The sequence below is a fragment of the Etheostoma cragini genome, chromosome 24 (assembly GCF_013103735.1).
Source record: "Etheostoma cragini isolate CJK2018 chromosome 24, CSU_Ecrag_1.0, whole genome shotgun sequence".
Lineage (NCBI taxonomy): Eukaryota > Metazoa > Chordata > Actinopteri > Perciformes > Percidae > Etheostoma > Etheostoma cragini.
Window position 1 is genome coordinate 5,304,462 of NC_048430.1, and position 19,172 is coordinate 5,323,633.

The 19,172-nt window shown below is 40.8% G+C and overlaps 1 protein-coding gene across 4 annotated transcripts in view; it reads right to left on the reverse strand.

Moving 5' to 3' along the window:
* Positions 1 to 3,394: 3,394 nt before the first annotated feature.
* The window catches only part of LOC117939344 (rho GTPase-activating protein 6-like), a 69,102-nt gene continuing 53,324 nt past the window's right edge, over positions 3,395 to 19,172 (reverse strand). For 3 of the 4 annotated variants that reach the window (XM_034864599.1, XM_034864601.1, XM_034864602.1), the window contains 13 exons: positions 18,613 to 18,772; positions 15,079 to 15,150; positions 12,480 to 12,628; positions 12,221 to 12,349; positions 11,596 to 11,791; positions 11,436 to 11,491; positions 10,115 to 10,265; positions 9,874 to 10,022; positions 6,883 to 7,062; positions 6,039 to 6,130; positions 5,684 to 5,934; positions 5,426 to 5,509; positions 3,395 to 4,831 (listed from right to left, as the gene is read on the reverse strand). In XM_034864599.1, coding sequence (XP_034720490.1) covers positions 4,272 to 4,831; positions 5,426 to 5,509; positions 5,684 to 5,934; positions 6,039 to 6,130; positions 6,883 to 7,062; positions 9,874 to 10,022; positions 10,115 to 10,265; positions 11,436 to 11,491; positions 11,596 to 11,791; positions 12,221 to 12,349; positions 12,480 to 12,628; positions 15,079 to 15,150; positions 18,613 to 18,772 — 2,229 coding nt within the window. In that variant the 3' untranslated portion in view covers positions 3,395 to 4,271. Of the gene's footprint in view, positions 4,832 to 4,945; positions 4,968 to 5,425; positions 5,510 to 5,683; positions 5,935 to 6,038; positions 6,131 to 6,882; positions 7,063 to 9,873; positions 10,023 to 10,114; positions 10,266 to 11,435; positions 11,492 to 11,595; positions 11,792 to 12,220; positions 12,350 to 12,479; positions 12,629 to 15,078; positions 15,151 to 18,612; positions 18,773 to 19,172 lie in introns of all 4 variants that reach the window. The other variant, XM_034864600.1, reaches the window with a different exon arrangement.

The following is a 19,172-nucleotide window of genomic DNA, read 5'->3' on the forward strand; positions in this document are numbered from 1 at the left end:
TAGGAGCCTTCTATTATGTCCTAGCTCCTAACTATCAGCAGTCTCTATATGTAGCTTTAATCTCTCCTTAAAAGAAAGATGTTCCAAGAAACACATACAGTAATAAAAAGGAATAGTTCTTATAGAAATAGATGCGACCACAGCCCTGCACTGCAGGCAGTCACACCCAGAACTTAATGGTAATTAGGGGCTCTTTGGGGATGTTAAAATGAAAATGGTCACCCTTTGTGTTAAAAGCCTTAACTGGCATGGGCTTGTGTCGTAAATGTAACCACAATACGTGGCGGCATCTATAAAGAGGACACGGCCAACATAAGTCACCACATGGCTCATTTACAAACTAAAAAGCTCTCCTCCAGTAGAACTGGTTGACATTTGATTTGCTGAAGATAATCGAGATTGACACTTGTTTTAGCAGAATTAACATACCCAGTTAACTAAAGTGGGGATACTTTTTTATATATGGTTGTGATGATGGACAGGTTGGTTCTGGGGTGTCAGAAATCTGATATTTTTACTCCTTTTTTTTGTCTTGTGTAGTTTTTGTGTCTCAAGTGTTCACACAAGAATTAGTTTCTATCACATAGGCAAATGTAGTCTTGTTTTTGTTATGTACCCTCACCTGTCTTGTGCTGCATGACTTAATAATAAAAAAAGGCTCTGATAACAGCAGACCGTAAAGCAGTATTCTGATAAATTATAGTACTGCAAGTATGTGGTAGTATACTGTAAAACATGTCATTGCAGGAAAAGCATGGGTGTCATTGATGCCAATAATGAGTTTCCTTGCATTGCTCATGCAGGCTGGCACAGGTTTTCAATGACCCTGACTGCTAAGACCTATAGTCTTACTATAACACAAGATTCTCTAATAAATTATCTGGGCTACTCTAACATAATGCATAGGAACTCGTAGCATACTATATGACAAAATACTATACTATAATATACCATATTAGGACACATTGCATACTCTACAATACCAATATACTATGATGTAGTATATTATGACATACTGCGCTGTAACATTATCTAATATTGTGTAATGATGTATTATACTAAGACTCACACTGCTGCAATTATGAGATGTTACACTATCATTACTTATATCTAACATTCTGTTTTATCCTTCACTGTCATATTTTACTGGCAATTGTATTTTATTTTCCTTTATTCAAAAATGTATTAATATTGTTTTTATTTTTAATGTATTTCTCTTTTTGTTAATATTAATACTGTTACTATCTCTTAATTTCTCCATTTTAGAGTGTTTTTGTACATTTCCATGTCCGGAAAGGGACACATAAGTGTCTTAAGACATTGGACTGCTGATCCATGTAGGACTTGAATATTTCAATAGACACAACTGTGAAATTATAGTCCTATTTATATTATGCTGTGACACACTACGTGCTCTTTCCTTGTCTCTTTCCTAACAGTGTCAAGCATTTTCCCAAAGCATCAACTTCAACAGCAGGTTTGAACTTTATCATGTTTAATTCCATTGTAGCATATTGATGATGGCACGCAGTACAAAAGCAATTACCAGACATACCACTGACAACTTGGACCCAGTAAACCCCACCAAAATATCCACAATAAAAAACCACATAACACTAAGTCTCTTACTGTTGTTTCATAGTAAAGTATACGAGACTAACATGGTCATGGCTTGGGGTGATAAAGTTAGGATCATTAGGAATATTCCCACTTAATTTGTTTTTCTCATTGAATAAAAACTGTTATATTGTATTTATATAGTACAACACTCAGCAGAAAACAAAGTAATACAAAACATTCACAAAATAGGAACCTTGACCAATGCGTGAAGAAACATTTTTTAAGAGCAAGACCTATGGCACATGTATTTCCTCACACGGATTTACACAATTTTCACAAAAAGGTGCTTATAATTACAAGCTAATTGATTCTAAACCGAGCACAGATGGGTTCCATGGAAACAGTGGACTGTGGGAAGCGGCAACATGCTAATATACATGGTCAGACAAGAGATGGCGCCATACACCTTACCACAATCTTTCCACTTCTTGCACTTGTGAGGCTCGTATCCGATGACTTCTCAGTCACATACTGTACAAGCAAATCAAGACAAAAAAAGACATAAATTATACAAAATGAGTCATTATATTTAATGCTGACTTCAACTGAGCACATCATAACTTGAAAAGGTGAAATATTTGCCAGCAAATACCCACTTGACTGACATTTGAGAGGATTTGGACAGGTTGGTTGTGAAATGCGTTAAGCCTCTTAGATAGGCAAGGACTCAGCACTCAGTTGGCATTATCAGTCCAGTCTGAGAGCTATGGTATCATGGATCAGTCAAGAATCATTGATGTGAATGGAATACTGCTAACATCATACTTTATTGTGTTGGATTTCTATAGATTTTCAATCAGGTTATGATCTTGAAAATTGCATTAGTGCAATTCATACCAGTTTTTGCATTGAACTTGGAAATGAAGTTCCAGACTGTAGTTCGTGTTCTGCATGGATGTAACCAGATATAGGTCAAATAATACATTTTAAATAATTCTCAATTTTAAAGACCAAATGGACATAGAACACCTCTAATGCAAAAAACATGTTATACTTTGAATTACGATACATTTTAGACATGTGACACTTATATATTCACTTTATTTCTCTAAAACCTCTGGGCTTCTATTCTGGGATTTTGAAAGGCTAAGAATTATTTAAACTTTAAGTACTAATCTCAAAGATTTCCATTTAAGTAAATGTCTCTTAAAGGGCAACTGCATTTTTCAACCTGCACCCTATTTTCACATTTTTGTGTCTTTAGTTGCTATGTATCACTGAATGAGGTAACACAATTGGGATTGAACCTACGGCCCACTGATCAAAAGCTCCTGCATTTGCAGTATTAGTGTGTGTGTGTGTGTGTGTGTGTGTGTGTGTGTGCGTGCGTGTGTGCGTGTGTGCGTGGGTCTGCCAGAGAGAGTAGGCGGAGCTAACACAACAGACTTGCTCTTCAATTGCCAACGGACTGACGTCACACAGGCGACACAGTTTGGCTCTTCAGGGGGGGGGGAGATCCAAAAAGACATCTACAATTACCGCTTATCACCATAGGTAAAGCCAAAGAGAGCAAATGGAGATCTTCGAGATTGTTACTTTAAAAGTACTATTTTGTATACCTGATATCTAACCATAACCCTTTCTCTTTTTTTATACTATATTGGTGTATTTGTATGCACACTGACCTTTTTTCATATTTATGATGAGGGCCACTAAGGCTTAGTCTTTCTTTATCTTCCTTTACTGTAAGTTTTTGAGCATCATGAGTCTTTTCACAAATAGTCGAAATATGATCCTGATGTCATTATAGTATCTTAAAATCAGCCTCCTTTTCTTATACCTGATGGAATTCCTGACAAAGACAAGCCAACTTCACAATCTCTTGAGTATTTTATCCGAAATTAACTGGATGAAATGAACAGTACGTGAAAGATTGTGAAGTAAAAACTAAATTGTTACTTTGGCACAATGTTCCTTCCTTGCAGCAGGTGGCAAGAGCACATATATAAGCAAACTTACAACCGAGTGCTTTATAATTAAACAACATTTAGACTGCCTGTTAAAAAGCTGACTTGCTTTTAGTAAATTGGCAAATTATATACTTTACATGTCAATTTACATATATAGTGTATGTATGTTTGTGTATATATACATTTTTAGACAGGTGTGGCTGAACAACAATACCAGTCCGCACACAAAAGTTAAACGTTTAGCAGCATTTACTAATAGGGTACATCTTGGTGTCTGTATGGAGGAAAAGATTTTTTTTATGAATTAAAAACTAAACTAAACACATGTGTTCCTATTGTCAATTGAGATATGAAGAGTGAACTCTATGTGGTTGTGGTAAGATTCTGAGAAACTACAAAAGGATAGATTTTTTTGAGGTATTTCCGGTGGGCATTTTTTATGCTCCCAACTCATGTCATTATGGACAAAACATATGGAAAGCAACTTTTTAACATCCTTTTTAAAAAAAGAAATACTAGTGGCTCTTGGATGCAAAAGTCTGTAAGGCAGCAGCTGCACACGTAAACAACGCCATGGCGCTAGGATGCAGGAGAAGCGCAGAAGGATGACATCCATGTATGGATGGTTGAAAGGCAGTCTGAGAGAAAACATGAAATAAAGGTAGAGATAAGGAGTGATTGTCCTTGGATGGGTTTTGATCATGCCATTGCTTGGCTAGCAAAGCAGTTAATGGTCTGAGATCACACCAGCGTTTCAGGCAGGGCGTCGGCATTGTCCGAGGACAGCAGCTGCCAGATCTGCCACCGGTCCCTCTGCCAGTCCTGCCACTCCGGGCTCTGCGGCACCATTTGGTTCTCCGTCTTTGAGGCAGAGTTACTTTGCGCTGCGCTCAGCCTCCCGTGCTGCAGAGGGGGCTGCTGAGCTGTTGGGGGCTGAGGCGAACTTTGGGAATTAGACAGTCGATGGTGGGCGTTATAAGGGGGAAGAAAGCGGCTGTCATTACGGACAGCAGGGCCACCTTTGCCAGCGTTCAACCCGCTTTGAGGTCTCGAGGTTGGGTTAAGTCCGTGTCCGCTTGCTCGGTTGAGGCCTTGCGTGTAATTGAGGTGTGACATCAAAGAGGGGTCGGTCTTGAGCTGGGTACACACTCTGGTGACCGGGGGGTGGGGTCGGCACTCGACGACGCCAGGCGCTGTCGGAGTCTGTTGCAGCGTTGCCTGCGGCCTGCCATCGCCATGTTGTTCGTTGAGACCTTCGTGTGAGCTGCGGGAGCTTCCCTCTGACATGTTGCCATGGGAACCTAGAAACAGAACATCAACTACATCAGTGCAGTTAATTATAGCTTAATGAATAACAGTGGATACACACACATCACTAGTTGATGCTTGACATTAAAACATTCTTATTGACAAACCTTTTGGCAGGCCTTATTGCGTCTTTGATGGAAAGAGAAATAAAAAATTATAATAATTGTGTTTTTTCTTTAATTTTTATGCAAGGTCAATTTACAACCTACAATTCTTTTTAAATTTGTTAAGCTGAATTAAAAAATCTTCTGCAGAAATATGCACATTTTTAAACCCAACACAGCCTGTTGGTTTTTCTGCCCTTACAGCTAGTTGATCAGCTCAATGCAGTCACCTGGCGTCACGTTTGTAAATTAGTTGCTAATTAGATGAAAATGCATACAAAAAGCAGCAGGACTTTGGTTTTTTTGATGACCAGAAAACAAACAGCTGGGTACTCAGTGCTGCTTCTTAATTTCAAATGCCCTGCAGCTTCTTGTTCCCCTGATAATTACTGTAATAACCAGCACCAGGCATCAGACACTTACTGATCTGGCTCCTTAACCACTAGGAACAAAATTTGCCCGAAACGACTGAAAATTGTTTACCTGTGTATGCTTGGTCCTTAAGTGTTGGTTTCAGAGTAGTGTGCCACGTCCCCCAAATGTTAGCGTGTTCCTCTGATATAGCATCTGAAGGGAGCAAAAGCCTGGTCACAATCCATACTCAGTTACACAGTAATCAAAGGGACATAGAGTAAGAAGCAACCTTCTTAATACTTAGCAAAAACGTTTTGTAAATCAAAGCTTCAAATTTGAGAAATCAAATCATCTATTACTGAGAATTCTAAGCATTAAACAGTTCACCTTTGGCACCCCAAGGGTCAGCCCCAGGCTCTCTGCTCCAGCCGGCCACGTGCCCCAGCAGAGTGTACTGTTCTGGGACACGGAAGAGTGGCTCGCTGCCTGGGCTTCCTGGCTCTCCTCTGCGCTCACTCAGGATTGGGGAGTTGTTGTCATAAGGGGACACCTCGCCGCTGGACACCTTGTTGGAGTCGCTGGAAGAATGGCGCTCACTCAGGGCGAAGGGCTCATCTGACTGCAACAGGTCGGGACTCCTGTTGTTATTTACAGACAGATGAAACGGGCAAAGACGGACAGAGAGAAACGGCAGACCACATGTATGCGTAACACCTCATGTGTTTACGTGTGTGGAACTCACTGGGATGCTTTTCTTCTCAGCAGGTAGTCCACCACATCTGGATCCGTCTCCAATAGATTCATCAAAACCTCATTTTGCAGATCAGGCGGCACCTAAAAAACAGTTTTTTTATTCATTTATATCTCTCAAATAGTTTTGTTCAAAGATGATGTTTCCTCTACATCCTGTTTTAAATTACTTCATTCATAGTGAATTTCTGAATCTGATCTTGAGGAATATTATTCTCACAATGAAACATTTTATTATGAAGAACCCTGCCCAAACACTTACTTTCTATGATTGATCCTCAAATGCTTTGAAGGGATAAGCAAGTTAGTCCTTGAGCTGCCTACAAATCAGTTTTTACTCACCAAGACTGAGGAAGTCAGTCCCAATTCACTATAAACCATTAATAGCTTGTTATTGGCTTACTGCAGGAATGTAAGCCTCAGGGGAACGACAATGGCAGATTACAAAACATAACGGTGCAAGGTTTCAGACCTGAAATGACTTGAACTGTCTGTTTGACAATCTAAGTAACAGAAAGGAACAAAAGCAAGTGATGAGGTGGTAATCCGTGCATGAAGGCTTTCATGCCTGAATTTTCAGCTTTTATTTTGTAAAGAATAAGTTCAAAGTATGACAATGAAAAGCCCTTGATGTTTTTGGTAGGGCTCTGTTTTCATTTACTAAGACACAACTATTGTCTGCTAAGCAAGGTTAGATTTTCTTCCTTTAGGTCTTCATGGAAATGCAATAGCGAAAGTGTGCATGAATGAAAGACATGTAAGTGTTTAGCAGAGGAGTGGAAGAATGAAAGGAGGAAGTGAGGATGAGTAATGGAGACACGCGCCCAATGACTGACCATGAACAGGGTTTGGTAGCTTGCAATCATCCTCTGCAGCACGGCGATGACGGCCATGCTCTCCTCGGCCCTGGCAGAGCTCTGGACGCTGAACTCCTTGTCTGAGCTCTTCTGCTTGTGGAGCAGGTTGGGGCCAAAGATGGTGGCCAGGTTCAGCGATGTCATCTTGTTCCCTGTGATCTGGATTTGGAGAAACAAATCATTTGGATTCAGACCATAAACAATCTCTAAAGAATGATGGACGTAGCATCAGTGACGTCGCCCATTGGTTTGTGGACTGCCGTTTTAAAACCAGGAGTTTGCATTTTAGCCATCCCCATTTTGCTAATTTGGAGCAAGAGGTGAACAAATTTGGACAAGAGGGCATAGTTGAGAAGGATGACACGGTTAGCTAGCTATCTTTGGTTGGCAAGGCGCTACCAAATGCTAAACTAGCCATTTTTAGTCAACCAAAATGTTCCAATTAACTTTGATGTAGTGAAAACACAGTGACAGGGTCAAAGTTTGAGATAAAAACATCGACTGCACCCAAAAACAAGTTCCCGGCATGTACACAGTGCCATATATATATTTATTAATAAGCCTTAGTTCTGATTCAACCATGCCCTAAAGCACACCTTGCTTTGTATTATTGCTTTGTTCATTCTTAAAATAAATAGGACCACAATTGACCAAATTAGCATCATGTTATATTGAGGACAAGTTGAAAGGAGTGATTGAGACCATAAACCCATTAGGAAAAAGGTTTACTGAGAATCAAGTAAAAAGAGAAATTTTCCTTGTGACTTCTTTTTGGAGCCAGGGCAGTTGTCCCCTGCTGGAAATTAGATAGATGGCAGGTTTAAGGCACTTTGGCATTGGCTTCACTTTTTCAACCCAGATGTTACTGTTTGGGTTAGACAGACAAGAGTAGATAACCGGGCACTTTCTCTGTAGATAATCGGGCACTTTCTCTGTAACCCATTGAGGATGCCTTGATTGATGGATTGATGGTTTTCCTTATTGCACAAAGAATGACGTGTGCTGGCACAGGGAGAAAGAAGCAGAACTTCCAGGTGTGCACCTTTGGAGAATCACATGGAACGAGACTAAGCAGCCATGCTAGCAGCACTGTGAGGCTGTAGAACCAGATAGATGGACTTTATCGACATTACACAGTTTTGCTGCTTTTCCATGTTCCTTGGAGACAATTTCTCTCCTCCCTCTCCCTTTACTCCTGCAGTTCCCACTGACATCTCCATCTTTCATATTGATTTTCTCACCACTCCCAACATTCTGTTTCTTTTGTAACCTCTCCCCCTCTCTGTTTTTGTCACGTTGAGCAAAAGATGCATAAAGAGTTGGCACATTGGGTTTGGTAACACTAAAAGTGTTAGAGTTCATGACAGCTGAATCTGTTTCTGCTAGGATTGGGTGATGGTGTAGTACAGGGGTCATCAACTATATTTGTCATAGGGCCAGAATTTTACCAGACAGTCTCCTTGGGGGCCGGACCCTTAAATAAAAATTAATTAAAAAATCAAATTTTGGTATAACATTATGATTGATGTTAATTGTTAATACTTTTTCCATTTCATTACAAAACTGAAGGCCTTTGAGTCAGGTTCCTATCACCTATACCACAGACAACCACCAGGGGTGATAGATTTTTTTTGCCTCAACTCAATTAAGTCAATTTTAATTATCGAGCACTTGAAAAACAAACAACGAGGAAGTGACAGGAAAGGGTCTCTTAACAGAGGTAAAATGGCACTCTCAAAGGCTATGAAACGCAAAGTTGATATTGAAAACAGGTCCTTCAATGATGACTGGACTGAAAAGTACGCATTTATCATGCCAACCTTCCGGAATGCCTCACCAGTAGGCTATGCCTAATTTGCAACAAAACTGTTGCTGTTGCAAAAGAATACACTCTGCGCCGTCACCACCACACTGATTACTTAGAAGAGACTCAGTTTTTGCTGCTTTTAGTTGCTTTAATAGTGTAGAATAGGCCGACATATTTTCTCTTTGATCCTCACAATTTTGGAATCCATCGCGGGCCGGAACGAACGGCTTGGCGGGCCGCATTCGGCCCGCGGGCCGCCAGTTGCTGATCACTGGTGTAGTACATCGTGTGACATAATTAGCAACTGAAGTTACAAGCCCTTCAAAGCTTTCACAACTTTTACTTTCCTCCTTTTCCTCTCTCACTCGTCACAGGAGCCACAAGTGCCCAAAAGTATTGATGTCTCGTTCCCTGCTGAGTGTAAAAACGCTCCAGGCTTCCTCTCGGTCAGGATCTCGGACACAGATACTGGAGTCATGTTTTTAGTCCATTCTCATGTATATGCACGAAGGCGAGGAACACACTTCCATCTGCACACACACTCTCTTCTTTCTCTCTCACACTTGAACAACACACTCACTCTCTTGCAATCCCCCACACACATACAGAGACATTAAAATAAAGTTGAGTTCCCACAACTGAGTATTGTACAAATGTAGTGCTGGAACAGTGGAACAACGTTGTCATGCTCATGCTAGACAGTTTTTTAAGTATAGAAATTGATGCAGTCAGCCAGAGATATCTTTTTTTTTTTTTTTTTTTATTCTAAGCTTTCTTTCCTGGTCAAAACCAGGCGGCTACATTACACACAATGCAACTGGACTGCAGACAGTTCGATTGGAGATTAAAGAGCAATTTATTCGAGCAGCCACAGAAATCGTTGTACAACTTTTTTTGACATGCAGTAGAGCACCCTGAGACCTGAGCCACACAAGTTGATCCCTATCACTTCTTTTGTAATTTGATCCCAATGAGGTGGAAAAACATATCCAACAAAATGCTTAAGCAGCCCATAAGCTGTTTGCACTTGATTGTTTTGGATGTGTTTTTTTTAGTTTTTTTTTCATGTTATTGTTTGCTACTTAATTCCTGGATTTGAAGAAGGACCTCTTTAAGTCGTATTCCCTGTTGATAGAGTAATGTTGATCCATGCTGGATCTCACCTCTTGTTTGTCTTTGTCCTGCCGGTCATGGGCGTGGTCAGTCACAGTGGACAGAAACTCCAGGAGGCGGTGGAGCGTATCACTGTTGCATGCTGGGAGCAGGTAGATCAGCAGCTGGGTAACCGTATGCTGCTCATCTGGATCCAACACTGCAACACAGATTAGGATGGATAAGGTTCATTAAAGAAAAAAAGAAAGGAGGTCAGGCAAAGAGGGGGGGGAAAGGGAAGATCAAGCTTACATGTGGTGTTGATGAAGGCTGTGTAGAGCTCCTTGGTGAGGAGCGGGTCCGGCATGTCCCTAAGGAACTCCTTCAGCAGGGCAGCCACATCGTGGACGCTTTGCTCCTCATCCAGCTGGACATCAATGCCGCGATCAAACTCGTCACGTAGCTGAAGCAGGGACAAAAGAAAAGAGGAAAAGGGCCATTCAGAAACATCCTACACCCAACAATGGACAATATATTCTAGGTATTCCACATACAGTACAAGCACTCACACCCTATTGGTCCTCGTGGTAGACTCTGCACTCAAACTAGTTTTACCAGTAAGCATCTTAATATCTTAATGAAACATTACAGATGAAACATTCTTATTTTAAAGTAAGCTGACAATGGTGGAAAATGCATGCATGATGACATTGGATTGCATCAAAGTCTAGTAGATAATGTCAAGAATAACGTACAGAAGTGTGAATACAAACCATTCAGTGCCTTTTATAATAAAGACGAGGCTTTTTATGGGGTAGAGTGGTCCCTCAAATAATAAATACCCTAACTATTAGGTATTGGAGCCTATTCCGACTGTAAATTTTATATGAAAGTTAAGAAATAATTTGGTCTAAGTAACACTCCTCTTTGCGTATAGTCCCACACAGTGACTCAAAGGCCAAACAAAATATTATTTTTAAGGCAGGAAGAGCAGAGCTGATCAAATCATTAAAAGGGACACAGTGATTAAATCAAATGAATTGATTACACAATGAAACCAAGACAAATTGAATGTCTTTATCTAAAGGTCAGTCCTATATTTCATTAAAATCTAATAATTCAAGTGAGATATCTAGCTGAAGGAAAGGCGTATGCTTGTGCCCGTTAGAGAATGAATAACCTCCCTTCCCTCAATAAACAATATTTGTTTAGTTCCCTGTAACAGCCACAAGTGGAAAACAGTGTTATATGCAATAAAAAGATAAAAAGATCAAGTGAAATGATGCTGCCCACACTGGATGAGCCATAAAGTGTAACCTTGATATTCTTGCAGTGTATGACAAATACATTGCTTGAATAACTAATACAGCATTAGGACCAGATCTGTTGGATTAATGTTTTGTTTTTTTCAGAAACATATTCATAAAGTGTCTTTGTATTTGTGTGTTTGCTTTGGCACCATGGATAACTGTGTTGGTTATTGCACATTGATTTATAGAAAAGGTTTTTTTATTGACTTTTTTTTCATAAAAGAATATGAGAAGAGCAAAATTTGTCTTTGATTTGGTGTAAGGAACCCAACCCTGTCACTTCAGACATTGCTCTCGATCACCAAAACTCTGAATGGCATCACCTGCCGGACTCTCTTCTTGGAGCTTCCCACTCTAAAGATCCCCACAGTCTGCAAACCTGAGTGGAGAGAGAATAATAACTTGATAGCTGTCTCTAGCACCTGTCGACATAATAGATTTTACATGTGTGTTGGCGACGGTGGTGGAGTATTATATGCTCACCGTATTTCTCGATGTGCTGGCAGCAGCTATCGACCACCCGGGGCACCTGGCGGTAGATGGGATTGAGGCTCAGCCTTTTGTCCCGGTGCTTCTCCTTTTTACTCGGCGTTTCGGCCGGTAGAGAGAGCTGCAGGGCCTCGAGCAGGCGGGACTGGTTGTCGTCCAGGTCCGTGATCGAGTCCACTGACATGCCTCCCTGGAGGATAATAGTGCATTTAATTCAGACAGGTTCCACTGAAAAAATAAATTCAATAAAAAAATCTGGTCCCACGTCTGTAGCTCAGACTGCAGTCTTTATCAATGAAATTTTATTTCTGGGATTGTTGAGGTGCCGCCGGAAATTCCGCTGGATAATCACCATCCGCTTCCTTTGTTATGGCATTTTAAACTCTAATTGGAAGGATTATGGTCAGCCGCTAAATCGCGAGCCTCTGTCCAATCGGAGTTTTCTGTTGTACGACTAAAACAACTGTTGAACATACTTTCAACCAAAACAAGTTCCTTCCCAAGTCTATTTTGCAGCAACACCATGTCTTTGCCCGGCGCTTAGCAGCGACAACGACAAATGGAAGGTCTGGCAATGCGAGAGTATTCAGACCGGGATTAATGTATTGTTTTGTCTCACCCTCCTGCGTGCTCGAGGTGCAGCCTCAGGCGTGTTGGGTGAAGTTGACTCATTGGCTGTCTCGGATGTGGAACTCAAAGAGGAGTTACTGCTGGATAACTCCTTAGTGGACGGCCGCTTGGTGGCAAACTGCAGGAGAGATGATCCAAGAGTTAGTGGCTTGTCAAACATATACTACAAATGGGACAATTTGTCCTATTTATATAATTCACAACAAAATTTGGCCTTTAAAAAAAGTAATTATCTCAGTTTGATAGACCTGTAAAATGGACGACACAAGGTCGGAGGAGTCCTTGTTCTCCTCGCGCTGTGAAGGGTCCTGACGATAGCTGTCCTGACGCTGCCTGTGTGTTCTGTCATTAGCGATGACCTGGGAGAGAACTATACTGAAGGCCTGGGGTACGCATTCTGATTGAAAAGAAGATGAGGACGAAAGAGATAAGGAAGAGGCACAAAAGAAAGGGCATGAGTGCAGAACAAAAACTTATTTAACTGTTGTGGACGAAAACTTAACAGCGAATGCAAAAAGTGAGTTAGTTAGCTCCAAGAACAAGAAGGAAATGGAACGCTTTATTAGCAACTTCCAAAAATAGGTCTTAGAGTCTTGCAAGAGGAACATCAAACACATCTCCAATTAAACTTCTACTGCAGCTCGCCTTTTACATTTGATAAAATCCTCACAACACGTTTACTACTATGTCAGTTAAATCTCTTATAGCACATCTTTTTTCCAAAATAAGACATCACAGAAAGAAAGCTGGCTCCGACAGAGCACTAATTCTAATGCCTTTTGACCAAAATAACACAACTTTGATTATTCGCACGCACAAGCAATGCCATGTTCTCCATGCAGCTCATTTTTAGAAGCTGTTCACATACGTAACGGCTAGATATTTTTCATTGTATTTACACTCATTTTGACATATGACAGAGGCAGATTGGAAGTTTGCTTTGACAAAAAACTTGCAACAGGCATATTCTTAAATTGAGCAAGAGATTACAGAAGAATCTGGTGAAGCAAGGCCATGGCAATTAACTTGCTTGTAAGGACTTGCAAATGTGTGTTACTGCTGGGGGAATCAAACACTGAAGTGTAGAGAGGTCAATTCAGAGAGAAATGATGTCATATTGGGCCGTGTGTGCGTGTGTGAGAGAGAGAGGGAGAGAGTGACATTCCACAACCACAAGTGGAGGGCTGTGCGCATGAACAACATGACCACTAACACTGTGACACAACGAATTTGCTTTGCAGCCTCACATTGTTAACAGGGCTTATGTAACCCCCACACACACCAGCACATAAAAAATCTGGATCAAATTAATGTACAGTGCTTTGCTAACGTAATGCAAAGCACTTTACGTGCATCTACGACCAGACCACATTTATCAAACCATGTCAGATTTTCATAAATCTACATTTTCCAGGCCTACAGCTTCCATCTTGGTTTTCAGCAACATTTGTTTTATAGCTATTTCTTATTTATGTCCATGCTATGTGTCTGTACTAGCTGGATATGTTCTATGCCCATGCAGAAAGTCAGGAGAGTTATAAATAATACAAAATGTTTGTGTTAATGCACATAAAGTGCCAGATGGGTAGAGTTTACCACACATAACACAGTGAAAGTGCCAAAAACTAAGAGACTAATTTGTAAATGTTTACTTGCTTGATACTGTCTGAGGTATAAAAAAAGAATTAGCCATTAAGTTCCTAAAGCAGCGTAAACTATTACATCTTATTAGCAGATATAGTTTGACTGATGTCTGTGGCTGCATTGAAGGAGCCAGCGTTCTCCTTTCTTCTCCGTTTCGGTCTTGCAGAGAAACGAGTGTGCCTGCTTCAAAGTGAAATGCAGGGCTGGACCCTGGGAGAAAATTAATTTTCCATCATTTGGCATGTTAGACCTCGGCTACATCTAAGCCATCTGCTCCGGAGGGGCAAAGCTAGGCATGTAGTGGAGGGGAAACCCACCTCCACTCGACTCCTGTCTGCACAGGAGCTGCACCCTGAGAGAACTGTTACATAATGGAACTCAAAGTAGTTGTCCGAAAATGTATGGTTTACCTCAACAACTGTAGTAATATATTTACAGTTGCCCTTGACAATATCAGGCTGGCCGAAGCACGTGCATTTCTTTTAAGACAACACAGCTTTCTCATACTCATTCGAGCAGTATATAATGTTAATTCTAAGGATGACAATAAGGAAAATACGATCAAACTATACTTTTTGATGATTCTGGAAATAATGCAGATTGCATGAGATACTTTTTTCATACTTTTTGCATGCTTGCCAGAGTTGGATGTATGCATGCTTTTTACATCTATGAACTGTTTATGAATACTTCTCATAGCTCAATGTCTTAATTGCATCACTCAATGCAACTTAACTAAATAATTGCCATTCTTTACTAATTTGGACTGCATTAACTAACTACGTGAGAACATTGTAGGTTAAGCAGATTTCATCACCAGTGTGTGTATATTTGACATTGCCATGTATATTTATTGTAAACAAAACCTGGGATCAGTACAAATCTGACAAGAAAAGCCCAGTTCATTTTCCATTCTGCTCCTCTCAGCAACTGGGCTCCTTTCTGCTTAGTGCAGCAGAGTGGCTCCTTCTCAGAGCCAGACCCCTTACAAGGAGTCCCTCCACTTAAGCTAAATATAAACTGTCAAAGCCCAGTAAACAGAAACTATGTTTTTCTAACCCCGCTGTTCACCTGCCTGAGGGGCGGGGTCCACAGACGGGCCCTCTGTCTCGCTGGCAGGGGACCGAGATGTGACAAAGACGGACTGAAAGAGGAGACAGAGAACCCTGTGAACTGGCAAAGTGTGAAAAGAACTTGGCATACCTTTGTCTTTACTCTTCTCTTTTGCAAGCGAGTCCAACTTCCTTCTCAGCGACTTTTTCCTCTTCTGTCCATCTGCGCCGGAAAACAAATGGGGAAAATAAATCTGAAACAAATGGTTTCCATATCTTATCTTGCTTAATATATATATAATGAGCTGATGTCAGGAATGCAGACATAAATCAACCACGGGGGGAAAGCTGTCTGTGAACTCAAATCCATTTAACTGAAACATCAGACAGGTTCAGCTATGGTATTAGCCTGCAGAAAAGCATATTAAAATGATTATCTACATTGGCTAATATGTTGTAAGGATTTTCTTAGTTTTGGAAGTGTGTGTGTGTGTGTGTGTGTGTGTGTGTGTGTGTGTGTGTGTGTTGGGCCACTTGTCAACTTGACAAACGACTCCTGAACTTGCTGATTAATGCTCAGGGAAATCTAGCAACCATGGCACACGTAACTTTAAGTGTCGCGTCAGGATGACGGTCTGTGAAAACTCAGCAGCTTTTAATGCCATCATTTTGTTGCTTTGCTGTTTGTTTTTGTTTTTTTTTGGTATCCAAAATCAACTCCATTACACACCCGATCATTGTGAATCCATCAGTGAGTTTTTGCTTTCATCTGCTGGCTTAGTAACCCCAGTTTGAACCGCCAGATGTTCCTCTCAGCTGTATTAAATGAGTCACTTGCAGGGTTCTGGTATTTTATTCAGCCCCAAAAACACGCTCAATAGTAGCCTTTTACGTCAAGGAGCAGGCTTAGTGTCCAACCATCTGAAAAATCTGAACAAGATCAACATTGCTGCTGTTCTATGATAATCAATAAATTGCCACTGTACTGATAAATGACAACCGTGGGTGTGCTTTTCAGACTCCAAGCTGTAAAGAAAACCGCAGCTTGGAGGCAGAAGGATACGAGGGGAAATCTTAGATTCTCTTAGAGAAGAATAAGTGAGGAGGTGGTGTGAGATGGGAGAAATAAAGCAGATGTTGGGAGAGTACGGGCAGCGAGAGAGAATAAGGAGAAGCGGCAAAAGGAAATGGTTTGGATTGTTGACAGATGGCTCTCCAAGCCGTAAGGAAATCCCCCTCCGAACCTCCAAAACCTACCCGGTCCAACTCCCAACCAGTCTCTGTCTAATCACACCCTCGTCCCATCCCTCTTTCTCCTTCTCTATCGCTTCTATCTCTAATTATTCTGTTTTTCGTTCTTGAAGAAACATGATCACTGGCACTCGGATAAATATGAGGAACAGCAGGGCTGAAAGCCCACATTAGCGGAGCTGAAATGGCGCGCGCACACACACAAAAAAACTTACACACGAGTTGAAATATTTCCCTAGCTCGCACATGGCGGCCGTTAGGGGCTCTGGTATTCATAAGCAACACAGACAAGTACGTATTAAATCATGGTGGGGAGAGGTTTAACCTTCAGCTGGAATGCAAGGCCCTGGATAATCCACCGGCTGCACTATACTGCTGCTATGGCGGCCTCTCCACTCCTAGACAGTGCAGGGAAAAAGTGCTGCACACTGTGCGCAAGTAATGTGCATCCGTGTAAACACGAACAGACCATTCTAATAGCAAGGCTAGATCTTTAACTAAAGGTAAAATTAGTAAAGTTGTATGCGTCTGTTTTTGCACTTTTGGCCATCATTGTTATTGATTATGAACTTGTATTAAACCAATTGCTAAGGTTTGGAAACGGCTATGACACTATAAAGAAATATGTAGTGGTAAGAAACAGGAGTTCCGATGAACACTGGTTGTAAACAAGCAAGTCCAAGTTAGTCTGGCTGTCTTTGCGTTTTTTATAATTTTACATAAAAATCAGTTTACTTATCATGGGGAGTCCTGCTCACCCTGTGAAAAACGTTGCATATGTCTTCTGAGGCTCTGGAGAGACCTTCTTTAAAGGTTCATAATTGTGTTTACAAGGTTTAATTTAATTAACAAAACACAATTTTTTTGTTGTGCTACACATTGCTGCAGCTCCTCTTTTCACCCTGTGTGTTGAGCTCTCTGGTTTAGCTATGGAGTGAGACATCACACGTTAATTCTATCTTTTGTTGGGAGTCACACTACTACAGTGACTACTAGCCAGTCAGAAGCAGAGCATGAGGCTGTGCACGCTACTGTCTAGGCGAGCATTACGCGTGTTACAAACTGACATCACGGAAATAAAGACTGGACTACAGTATAGCTGTTTGGAGCAGTTTGTTAACAGTGTTTTCTGTTGGAGGTAAGTCCCTGTGGGGGGGACTTTGGGCTTTTTTACTTTGTAAACCTATGAGCACAAAAAAGATATATAAAACAATGAAGGAAAGGGAAAAAGCATAATATCAACACTTAAGTCTTAGAACATAACTGATGATGTTTCAGTTTAAAGTTTTCAATTCTTTAACAAGAAGCCTGTATTACAAACTAGGAGCATGGATAAAAGACATAGGCCTTTACCTGTAAAGGGAAACCTGTAAACAGAAGATGTTATTGAGTTGCATTGTGGGAAATGTTTGATCCAGAGTTTTTGGAGGTTACAAGGGAGTAAAAATTGGATTAATTTCACTTCTGCTGGTTTCTGATACTACTAGCCTAATACTACATCACTGGAGTACTCCATTGATCGTTTGACTGTTTGTGTCATGTTGTATGGAACCAAAAAATCCCTTTCTATAAATCTGCTTTTGAATATGTTGTGCATGTCAGTATTAGTACCAATACCAAAATTACGAAGGTTATTAACTTGTTATATTTTGCCCATGTGTTTGAATTCAATTGAGTGGGATAATGTGTATTTTCCTTTTCTATAAACTGTTGATGTAGACATTTTTAGCATGGGCGGACCCTGTAGGAAAAACCACCAACTTAACCAGTTCCAGTACAGAGCTCTGCCCCATCTGCTATATCTGGATTAATTTGTCTAATTTTGTCATTTTCCAAACCCTTATTCATGTAATGGTTTGGTTTACAAGACCAAAATACAGTTGTGTTTCTTTAAGATAGGACCACAATGACAAATACGGCCTTCTTTTGCAACATAACGGACTTTTTAATAGAGTAGTGACTATCTTGGTGATAACTCTCACCCCCAACTGCAGCGGAAAGGGAGTCGCGTGTCGTTATGGAGAGGGGGGGTCAACAGGAAGCACCCGATCCCAATGTGAGGTGTGGTTTACATCTAAAAGCATGTGTTGTCACAACTTCCCCAAACATAAACCATACATGACTTTACTTGAGAGACGGTAAGAGGAAGTGGTCAGGGGCTCGAGCTTTGGCTTTACTTTATAGGACACTTGAAAGTAGTGCAAATTTGCACAGCAAACCCGGGTTAGGAACATCAAACGAGTAGCGTTTTGAACATGGAACAGTTCCAGAGTCAATCCCAGATGTCACGATTAAAAGTCAAACAAATGTCAGCGTCTTGAAAAGCTGATATCTGAAGTAAATCCTACCGGTCCGGAATTATCAAACATTAAGATTATGTAAGCGTTTAACTCAGGTCTACAATATTTGTAAAAACATACACATATTCTCCCACCTTTTGGCATGGTTATCTGACATCCCAGATCATAGTCCTGGTGTAAACGGGTGTAGGCTACTTCCTGCAGCTTGGCCCTCTCCAGCTCAGACAGACTTTGGATGGCAACAGGCGTGAGACGCACGCTCCGCCCCGACAGGCTGCTCCATGTGTAATCACCCTGGCGTAGACAAGAGTATGATAAGATTATTAGAACATACAACACATAAATAGAATGTATGGTAGGTATGATGTGATGTAATAAACACTCTTCCCAGCCAATCTTCAACAGAACATTGAGGTTCCCTGGACTTGATGCATGTGAAACTGAGTGAACCCTTGGCCTCTGCATTCTTTGGGTCAACTTTTTTTTTTTTTTGATTCTCATAGACAATGAGTTTGGGAGTAGATTAGATTAGCTTAATGTAGTACAACCAGTTGGAAAAGATATGGAACACATATGAAAAGTCTGCAAAACATCATTTGTGCACTTACTTTCACAAGAGTAGAACATGAGCCAAGTATAAGCTACACAGACAAACAGAAAGACAGCACATGCTAAAGACAAAAAGGAGCAAGTG